The 11,129-nt window shown below is 47.9% G+C and overlaps 1 protein-coding gene across 1 annotated transcript in view; it reads right to left on the bottom strand.

The window, feature by feature from the left end:
- ABCB10 (ATP binding cassette subfamily B member 10) overlaps positions 1-2,496 on the bottom strand; it is a 22,437-nt gene extending 19,941 nt beyond the window's left edge. The window contains exon 1 of the mRNA XM_027902146.1: positions 2,175-2,496. Coding sequence (XP_027757947.1) covers positions 2,175-2,496 — 322 coding nt within the window. The remainder of the gene's footprint in view (positions 1-2,174) is intronic.
- Positions 2,497-11,129: the final 8,633 nt, after the last annotated feature.

Below are 11,129 nucleotides of genomic sequence, written 5' to 3'. Positions count from 1 at the left end.
GCCCTGCACAGAGCAAGATGCAACTATCCTTTGGTGACAGTCCCAACAGGAGCAGGTCATCTTTATCTTTGCACCAGCACCTCATCAGCTGACACCATTTCCCCAGCGCACCATGATGGGTGAAGCCAGTCTTGCTCAACTTCCTCATAAATCTGCCTCTGCTTTCACTGTCTTTCACTGTCCTCACTGCCACTACTTCACCTTCTGTGACCGTGAATTTCAATGCACAACTAAAACGAGCAGACTATGTCCTGCCATGCAGAATTACAGAAAAGGCACACAGCACTCCAAGGAGGTAATGCTACACCCCTGTGTTACCAACCACTGGTTCTGTAAACTGCAAAAAATCTGGAAGAGCTCAACCTTCCTGCAGAACAAAACAGCACCTGTAAGCCTTTGAAGGGATCACATAGCATTTGCTTACTGGTTATGGGGACTTGAAGAGGAAATTAAATGTTTTATCCTTGGTTCATTTTTTCATATAGCGAAATCATTAACCTTCCTCTTTCTTTGAATGCAGGGAAAACAGAGGTATTGAGTTTTTAAAGACTATTTTCTCAGTACAGAGGTGCAACAGGAAAAAAATGCAGCATATTTTAACATATTTTAGATAAAGTGGGTAGATGCAATTTCCCTACAACCACCTACAATGCATTTTGTCCATATTTGTTATTCTTGCACTCTATAATGACCTAAAGTATTTTCCTTGTTTGCTTTTCCATCCTCCCACTTAATTACAACCTAACAACAAAAGTAGGACATCAATAAATAAGAATTTTACATAAATTCCCTCCTCTCCCAGAACCAAGAGAACACTGAAAAGTTGTCACATTTGCATCCTTTTTTCCATCTGCATGACTTGATAGCATCAAGTAGTTGTGTTGGTTTTGTTTAAACTTTAATTCATGCCATTTTCTTATCTCAAAAGACAAAACTGCATGTAGCTAATTTTTAGGAACTGTGATAGTTGATTTCCTTAGATAAAACCATCAGCCGATGCACAGATTAGGGACTCTGCTCCGTTTCAAAACATAATTACAAACAAGTATACCATATCCTGCCTGTGATAAACAAGCTGACAGCAAGTGCCCAGTAAAGGGAACTAAATTAAATTCTCAGTTAGGAGCCTTGGGTCCTAAAAGTCACCCTTCAAATAACTGATTTATTTACTTGATTAAATCTAAATGAGAAAACCACAGAACTTCATTGCAAAATCAGCAGGTAATCTAAAATTTATAAAAATTCATTTGGATCCAAATTATTTTGGCTGTGTAATACCAACATGTAATGAAACTCTGTAAATATCCACTGTGAATAAATCTTGTGCAAAGTATTTTGCATCTCACAAACCACCTCTTTTTATAAGTCTATCTCACCTCTCGTCTCTCAAACACCATTTACCCATTCCATGGAAACTACCCAAGTTTCTGCAAAGGACTACAGGCCTCATATAGCCGTGATAGTGCACATGCTGTCCACCAATAAAGATGGCTTAAAAAAACCAAACTGCATAATAATTTAATATTGTTTCCTTGCTATCAGCTGTCAACCCCACGGGAAGCAATGTTAAGAAAAGTTCGTTTCTACTCTTTGTTGATAGTATCAGTGTTAAGGGTGCAATTTATACAACCACGGTGCTTTGGCTTCACCATATAGACACTAAAAACAAATAGCTTTCAAAACACCTTACAATAGCTTTGGGCAAAAAAATTATTGGGAAACAGAATTTTAATTAATTTTTTTTTAAAAAAAGCTTCGGATTCCCATTTTTACTTTACACCAGAGTCTCTGGCCCGAATTTATTGCAGGCTGATTGTGAAGTCAGTGCTGAACACAAACAGAGTCATTAAATGGAACCGAGTTCTGTAACTTCCAAAAGTTTTTACCTTCCCTTCAAAAACCGAGAGATTAAGAGGTGGCAAGGGGAGGAGGGGCGGGGAGAAGGCATGTCTTTAGCTTTCCACAGGTACGGAGCGCTCGCCTGGAGGTTCCACGCTGCGCTCGGATGCTGCCGGCGCCGCCGGTTCGCGAGGGAAACGCGACCTTCCCTTCACCCCGGCGGCGGCCGCTCGAGGGGCGCACTCGGCCGCGCTCCCCGGCCCCGGCAGCCCCTCCGGGCGGGGCTGCCGCCGCCCCCTCCCGCTCGGACCGAGCCCCGGGGCGGCCCCCGGTACCTGTCAGTCTCCAGCGCTCGGGGTGCGCCAGGGCCAGCAGCCTGCGAGCCTCGAAGCGCGGCGGGGGGCCCGGAGCCTTCCCCGGCGGCTCCGCGCCCGCCGCGGTGCTCAGCGAGCGTGCCGGGACGGGCAGGAGGCGGTGGCGGCAGGACAGGGAGCCCAGTGGCGGCAGCAGCGGCGGCGGGAGGGCCCCGCACCTGCCGGGCGGGCGCGACGGGACGCGGAGCGCGGCGGCCCCGGTGGCCGCCCTAGCCCAGGGGGGCGGCACCGCCCGCCGCAGCAGCGGCAGCAGCCAGGGCAGGCGCGGCGCGTAGCCCGCCATGCGGCCGGCGCGGCACCGGAGCTGCTGCTGCTGCTACTACTGCTGCTGCCGCCGGTCCCCGCAGCCCGAGTCTGCAGCGGGAGGAGGAGGAGGAGGCGCCTCCGAGCGGCCGCCGCCGCCCATGGGCCGGCGGCCGGGTACCCGCGGCCGCCCGGGCCCGGCCCGGCCTGCGGCGCGCTGATAAGGCTGCGGCTGCCGGCCTCCTGCCGGCCGCCCCGGCCAGCGCCCTCTGCCGCCGCCCGGCCTGGGGGAGGGAACGGGGCTGCCGAAATGGCGCCCCAGGAGACTGAGAGGGGATCTCATTAATGCATATAAATATCCCAAAGGCGGGTGCCAAGAGGAGAGTGCCAGGCTCTTTTCGGTGGTGCCCAGGAGCAATGGCCATAAACTAAACACGAGAAGTTCCACCTCATGAGGAAGAACCTTACGCTGAGGGTGGCGGAGCACTGGAACATGCTGCCCAGGGAGGTCGTGGAATCTCCCTGTCTGGAGACATTCACAGCCCACCTGGACGCGTTCCTGTGTCAGCTGCTCTGGGTGATCCTGTCTTCCTGACAGGGGAGTTGGACTAAGATGATCTCCAGAGTTCCCATTCAACCCTAACAAGTCTGTGATTCTGGGAGCCTACTGTGCCCGGTGACGACAAACTCCCGCCTGGGAGGGGGCCGGGGCCTGAGACAGCCGGGATAAGGAAGGAGGGACTCCGCCCCTTCCCCGGTTCTTCTGTCCCAGGCCCACGTGTGTCACGCCAGGGGGAACCATCTCAGACTCGCCACCCGTGTCCACAGCGCATCCTGCCTGTCCATGGTTCGAGCAAAGCAAATCCTCCACCAGTGCAGAGCTGTCTTTCAGGGGCACCAGATGCCCGACCCTGTGCTCAGGCTGGTGGCTGTGGGATCTGTGCCCATGCTCGGGATAGAGCCTACAGGATTACAATAAGTAATGGGTTAAAAGTGAAAAGAGGGGAAATTTAGGTTAGATATTAGTAAGAAATTCTTTACTATGAGGGGGGCAAGACACTGCAACAGGTTGTCCAGAGAAGTTTTGCCTATCCCCCATTTGGGGGGGAGTGTCAGTAAGGCAGGAGGGCTCTGCAGAGGGACCTGGACAGTTGGGCCGATTCCAGCGGGATGAGGTTCAACAAGGCCAAGTGCTGCGTCCTGCACTTTGGCCACAACAACCCTCTCCAGTGCTACAGGCTGGGGACAGAGTGGCTGGAGAGCAGCCAGGCAGAAAGGGACCTTGGAGTTTGGATTGACAGGAAGCTGAACATGAGCCAGCAGTGTGCCCAGGTGGCCAAGAAGGCCAATGGCATCCTGGCCTGCATCAAGAACGGTGTGGCCAGTAGGCCACACCTGGAGTACTGTGTCCAGTTCTGGGCCCCTCAGTTCAGGAAGGATATTGAGGTGTTGGAGCAGGTCCAGAGAAGAGCAACCAGGCTGGTGAAAGGACTTGAACACAAGTCCTATGAGGAGAGGCTGAGGGAGCTGAGGTTGTTTAGCCTGGAGAAGAGGAGGCTCAGGGGTGACCTCATCACTCTCTACAACTCTCTGAAAGGAGGTTGTAGCCAGGTGGGGGTTGGTCTCTTTTCTCAGGCAGCTATCTGTAAGACAAGAGGGCATGGTCTCAAGCTCTGCCAAGGGAGGTTTAGGTTGGATGTTAGGAAAAAATTCTTTACAGAGAGGATTATCAGGCATGGGAATGGGTTGCCCAGGGAGGTGGTGGATTCTCTGTCTCTGGAGGTGTTTAAGAAGAGACTGGATGTGGCACTTAGTGCCATAGTCTAGTAACTGTGGTGGTAGTGGATTAAGGGTTGGACTTGATCATCTCAGAGGTCCTTTCCAACCCATCTGATTCTATGATTCTATGATCACTGGAAGTGTTTAAGGCTAGTTTGGATGGAGCACTGAGCAACCTAATCTAGTGGAAGGTGTCCCTGCCCATGGCAGGGGGAGTTTGGAAAGAGATGATCTTTAAGGTCCCTTCCAACCCTTAACAATCTATGATTCTATGATCCATACAAACAGCTTTTCATTGTTACTATCTTCTTCACATATTACTGCTTGGGGTATGAGCCATTTTCCAAACAATCTGCTGCCTCTAACCCTGATTTAAGAAAAGGAAATGGAGTCATAGCTTTTTTGAGGCCACACAGTACTGGGAGCCAGAGCACAGAACTGACCCCACTGTCCTGTTTGCCCCACTGGCATACCCAGTATAGGGATACCTACACTTAAATTTTAAATTTTTGGGTGAAGCTTCTCTGTGAATTAGTAAACATCAGTTTGTAAGATTTAGTTTGCCAGAATGGTTTGAACAACCATGCTTTAAAGACTGCAAATTAATAAAATGGTATTAAAAGTGCACGAGAAAACATGAACAGCCTTTTGCTACTGCAAATCATATAGCCAAATTCCCAGCATTTAGGGAAATGGAGGGGTTAGCACACCCAGTGAGCATGCTGAGGGGATGGATCCTCATCCTGGGAAAACCACCAGAGCCGTTTCCCTTGATATTTGAGTGAATTAGCATAAATCTTCCTCGAAGCCCTCAGGTGATGCGGGAACGTTTTGAGACCTGCAGTGTGAGTGTAGCAGCACAGCAACCTCTCCCTGGTGCCTGAGTTTCCTCTTTTTCCAAGCCTGCCTGCACTCTCCAATGCTGCCCTTTGACACTGCAGGAAGTTATGATATATATACACCTTATACTTAACCACAGAATCACAGAATCAGTCAGGTTAGAAGGGACCACAGTGGGTTATCTGGTCCAACCTCCCTGCAGGATCATCCTAGAGCACGTGGCACAGGATTGCATCCAGATGGTTCTCGAATATCTTCAAGTGAGGGAGACTCCACAACCTCTCTGGACAACCTGTTCCAGTGCGTGGTCACCTGAACAGTAAAGCAGTTCTTCCTCATATCCAGGTGGAACATCCTGTGCATCAGTTGCTGCTCGCTGCCTCTTGTCCTGTTGCTTGGCACCACCGAGAAGAACCTGGCTCCATCGTCCTGGCACCCTCCCTTTAGATATTTATACACACTGATGAGGTTCCCCCTCTCAGCCGTCTCGTCGATGGAAATCCCATGACCTTTTGCCCAGCGCTTGAGGTGCCCCACGGAACCACAAACCGCTGGGATTGCGGAGCAGCGGGGCCGGGGCGCCGCCAGGGGGCAGGGCTGGGCCCCCGCGCCGCGCCGGGCCGAGCCAGGGGCGGGTTTTCGTTCCGCTTCCCCGCGCAGAGCGCCGGGGGGACCTTTGTGGCGCTCGCCTCTTCCCGGGCCGCCTTCGAAACAGAGGCGCGACCAATCGATCCCTCGGGCAAGGAGCGGGACGGGGCAGCGTGTGCGTGGAGGTTGACCCGCACTCTCCCCGTGCCCAGTGTTAGGGCCGGTTTTTTGGGTAATTCTCTCCCGTTGGAAAAGGCAGCGCAGCGCGCGGCGGCCTCCCACGGGCCAGGGAGGGGGTCCGGGCAGCGCCCTTCGGCGGGATCGCAGCGACCGGTCTCGCCTTTCCTGGACACGGGGGCATTTTCACAGAATCGTAAAGGTTGGAAAAAACCTCTGGGATCATCGAGTCCAACCTTTGACCGAACACCACCACATCAACTAGACCATGGTAGTCAGTGTCACATACGGGCTTTCCTTAAACACCTCCAAGCGAGGGTGACTCGTCCATCTCCTTGGCCAGCCCATTCCAATGTCTAATCATCCCTTCTGTGAAGAAATTCTTCCTAATGTCTAACGTAAACGTTTCCTGCAGCTTTAGACTATGTCCTCTCCTCCTGTCACTGGTTGGCTGAGAGAAGAGACAGATCCTCTAGTACCAGATCAGGTACTAGTGGTGAGTGGTAAGGACACCCCTGGGCCTCCTTTTCTCCAGCCTAAAGAACCTAGTTTTAGAAAACACCAGTATGCAAACTACTAGTGTAGTTTTTGGAGCAACACGACACAAGGTAGCCTATGAGAGGGGGGAAATCCTCAATTAAAAAACACTATTTAATAAGAGGGGTGGTTAGTTTGGGCTGTTGTGGCCTGAGGAGCCTTGTGCCATTTGCAGTCTATGCCACAGTGTGCCCCAGGAGTCAGCACTGTGTTCCCCACACCAGGCCCTGGCTGGCTACCCCTTGTCTCCAGGGGCTGGGGATTAACTAGCGTCTGGGACAGAGGACAAAGAGCAAACTTCCAGCCTGGGTGCAGTACTGAGGGCCAGGGTCTGGCCAAACCTGCCATAGTGCTAGACCCCTGCTCCTGCAGGATCCTGGAATGTGCAGGGGGGAAACCCAGTGAATACAGGGGAAAGCACCACAAGAGTGGGATGCTCAGGAATGATGTGAGATTATGTCTTCTAGGGAAGCTTCAGGTGCTGCAGGTTGTCCGGGCCAAGCTGTGCTGTCCCCATGTTATCTGACTGGGTGCATGAAAGCTGATGGTGTTAGATGTTGTAGATTAAACAGCAAATGCTAAATTTCTGTTTAGTTATTGTGTGATACTGAAATAGTTTTGTAGCTTGTCTCCATCTTCCAGGAGAAAAAAAACAGGCTCCTTTTTTTTTTTTTTTGCTCCTTGGGTGGAACAAAGCAAGCAGTATAAAAGCAACACTGAGCATTGAAATCCCACAATACACATTCTTCCGCAGTGCCATTTTGGAGGAATATGAAACATTGTGAAATTAAACCTGATTGAAGGATAAGGTTTCCACTGCCAGGTACACCTGAGCACTGAGGTATGCAGGGTGGGGCTCTGGCATCTCTGCGTGTAGAGGTTGCTGAGATCTGTGAAGTAACCTCTGGATGCAGTAAAACAATCTCTGGAGACACAGTGTTTCAGGAAGGCAGATTCTCAGTGCTTGTATCTTTCCTGTGCTGGCTGCAGGATGAAGGCTGTTGAGAACCCAGGATGTTTTTTCTTAGAACCTTTGGAGAAGTAAGAATTGTGGATAAGTAATTTTACAAAGAACAGAGAAAGCCAAGCACCCCCTACCTTCACCAGGACAAGGAGATCTGACTGGCAAAGGCACCGGAAAGTTTAGATGCAGCAGAACTTTACGCTTCAGTTTGGTTTAGGCTTTGCTTCCAGGGAAGAAATAAAGTATAAAAACACAACCACCACCAAACTCACAGATGGTTATACAGTCATCCTAAGTGGTCGTGAAATGTTTGCACTAGTGAAGTGGAGTTGCCAGGAGGGAAGACAGTGCTATTCTTTTCAAGTCTGTGTATCACATGCAGATTACTCTATTGCCTTAAGTAAAAATGGCAAAAAACAGCAGCAGTCCTGCACATGTCTACAGCTAAGCTGTGCACCAAAAAAAAAAAAAAAAGAAAAAAAAAGGACAAAATCTGTGCCTTGCTTCAACTCCAGGATTGGGCTGAAGTTGTGATATGTTAACTTAAAATACTACAAAGTCACATGTGCACTCACAACTCTACTGCTAAGGAGCAAATGTTTAGGGCTTGGCTGATTCCTGGTGTGGAAGTACACGCAGCTCCGGAAGGATCTGTGCTAGTTCTAAAGGGCAGGTTGTCAGTACACAAGCTTTGCTGTGCTTTTCTGGATGCCAGACAAATGGCCATTCTCCACATGCAGTTGGCACTTGTTTGTCTGGGTTTGTCTTACAGCGTGACCTCAGTTTATCACTGCAGTGAGCACACAGGAGTTTCTGCCCTTATTTGCCCTGTCCCTCTCCGTGAACTGCAAAGCTTCAGTAGCTATTGCGCAGCCAGGCCCAGAGTTGGCCTAAGGAAGACATCAGAGGACAGTTACTATCAACTGCTGTCCAGAGAACAAGAAACTCCTTCTGGTAGGAGTGGTTAGTTATCTAGCAGCCTTGGTCCACTTAGTATTCACCTACTTCTCTATTCATCACTTTTAGAAACTTCCTGAGACTCACGTGCAACCCATCCTTTGGATGCCTCAGCAGGAGTATTGTTGCACCTCCAAATAGATCCACAGCACTCAGTGCTAAGTAGCCCACTTACCTAAGTGTAAAAGTGGAGTCTAATCTGCTATCTTCCAAGGTAGGGGCAGGGGTTCAAGATATCCCTGTATATGGCATTACACCTCTGTACACATGCTGCTTGATGCTGCTGTATAGCCTTGTCCATGAAACAAAGTCAGACATGCTTGAAACTGTTAAAAAAGATTACTAGTCCAAAGACAAATTTTATCAGTATTTTGTACTTGAAATACCTTAAGCATAGAGAGCATTGTTGAGTTATTTAAGTCAGTTTTGGCTCCTATCCAGTACCTTAAAAAAAAAACCCCATAGCTAAAGTGCAGCATGACAGGATAGTCTTTGGCAAGGGACATCAGGCAGTTAATTTAACTGTCACGTTGGCATCTTGTAACAGTACAGTTTTAGAGCCTGGCTCATCACAAGCGACTAGACACCACTCAGAACAAAGGCCATTTCAGGACTTTCTTGAAGAACACACTGAGCCCATAGGTCTAACAAAAGTCAGCAAGTGTTGGAACGAGGTTAACAAAATGGCCTGAAATCCTTTTTATTTTTCTTGGCAAACCCAAAGGATCTGTTAATGGAAATACCATTCTGTAAAATGTTTTCAGACTTGAAAGACACTTTTAAGAGACAGTCTTGTATGACATAGTCTTTTCACAAAGGAACCAGAATGGGGATGAATAGAATGAACTTTACCATTTGGGAAATTAAGACATCTGACTGAGCAGTATGGCAGGATACTGCACCAGAGATGCCAGTGTCGAAAGTGAGAAGGAAAACTTTAGTATAGACCTGTGAATGCGTGTAGCATTTATTAGAGCAAATAGCCTTTCCTTTCATGAGTATTCAGTGACTAAGCATGGACTTTTACCTCAGCTTTGTCTGTATTAACTGTGGCCTGGACTACCTAACACCTTTTGAAAGGGTGTTTTACTCTTCATCGTCTTTATCAATTCAAGAGGTTAGGGAACAGAACAAAATTATCAGATAATTAATATCAAGAACAAGGAAATATTTTTTCCTCGTCCTAAAAACAAGGTGCAGAACTTCTTGCTGTGAACTGTGGTAGCTACAAGTATATACCTGATTAATAAAAGAGATGAGACTAATTTAGATGAAACTAAACCCAACAGCAGCTATTAAAGACATAAGCTGCAGTTCTGTTGGTCTACTATAACAAATCCCCAAACCCAACAAACCATAACTGTCAGAACATAGGAATGTGTAAACCAAGGAAGGACTGCTGCCCACTGTCCTCTTTTTCTCAGCATCTACTGACAGCCACTGGCTGATACCGTGCAGTGCCCGATGCACTGTGGATCATCCAGGAGGCACATGAAGTGAACAGAGCTTTGCAGGGGGGGGAGGAGCCAGTTATGTGACAGAGAAAGCATTAAGCACAGACACACAAGCTGCGAGGTCCCTGCTATGATGCTTATTTATATTTGAATGCTTAACTATGTCAGCTTTTCTGGTTTTTGATATATATTTAGAATAAAATAAGGAAGTGTTCCACACAACTGCGCTTACTAGATAGTTAATAGAGGCTACAGTCCAAATTTTGCTAGACTTAATGGTTATTTCTCCCATTCATGCTTTCCTCCCAGTTCTGCCTTAAAATTCAGCTTGTCAATCAATTGCAAACATTTTTTAATAGTCTAGCTTATTTCCTGGCTTCCTTCCTTCAAATATTTTCATGCAACGAGCACAAAAAAAAAACTCCGTCCACACTGTACATAGAAATTTACAGGCTTGAAGCTCATAATTATTTTTTCCAACACCTCAGAAATCACTTTTACATCTTTTAGCCTATGTACATATAACAGGATTCGCTTCCCAAGAATCTTTACTCTTGTCACTTCTGTATGCAAAATACTTCACAGTAACCCAAGTAATAAAAAGCCCAATTCTGCTGTAGAAGTAAGATGTTAAAAGGAAACTTTGTTTTCTGCCCATCTCATTCTTATTTCCATCCCTTCCCACCCCCTTCTCCCCTCCCTTTTTGGTTGCTGTTTGCTCTACTTCAAGACTGAAACTCTAGCTGCTCTAAATCTAAACACTGCTTGGGACTGGCAACAAACAGCAAAATGACTTCCAGAGAGCACTTGTGAGCCATATCCTTCCTAGGCATTCACATGGACATTCAGCCAAGAGTAATTTCACCTTTGGGCTACAATCTACAGAATCGGGTAAAAACACTCAAAACAACTGGAGAGATTACTGCAGGTTGAAGAATACCATGTGTTTGGTCTGGAGAGCAGTATTGGCTCAACAGAGCTGACAGAAAATGAAAGTCTCTCTAGAGAACTGCATAGCACAAAGAACCAGAAGTACAACCATGACGCTTTTTTTTTTTTTTTGCCTCAAAATGCCTGGTCCTGGTCTGGGATTGTTAAGATGCTTGACACTTTTGATGTGCAGCTGTCAGAAGACTTGCAGTGACATTTATCTCTAAATGTACCGAGGGGTTTCTGGTATTCCCAGAGCTGAGACACAGCACACGCTGTTATTAATCTCAGAAAGGTCAAACATTTTCCTGATATTTTGGTTTACAAATGCGTAAATACACAATAAAATAAAAAGGCAACTGTGAGTTGTAGTCTGAACTCTTAGACTGTTTAGCTGTTCTCAAGAGAATTTTCTCATGAAAATCCAGAACATCTGAGGGAAGCTGA

The sequence above is a fragment of the Empidonax traillii genome, unplaced genomic scaffold (assembly GCF_003031625.1).
Source record: "Empidonax traillii isolate 1590-97213 ecotype Southwest subspecies unplaced genomic scaffold, ASM303162v1 scaffold845:size272117, whole genome shotgun sequence".
NCBI lineage: Eukaryota > Metazoa > Chordata > Aves > Passeriformes > Tyrannidae > Empidonax > Empidonax traillii.
Note: the sequence above shows the minus strand (reverse complement) of the source record. Positions and strands in the feature narration are given on the sequence as shown.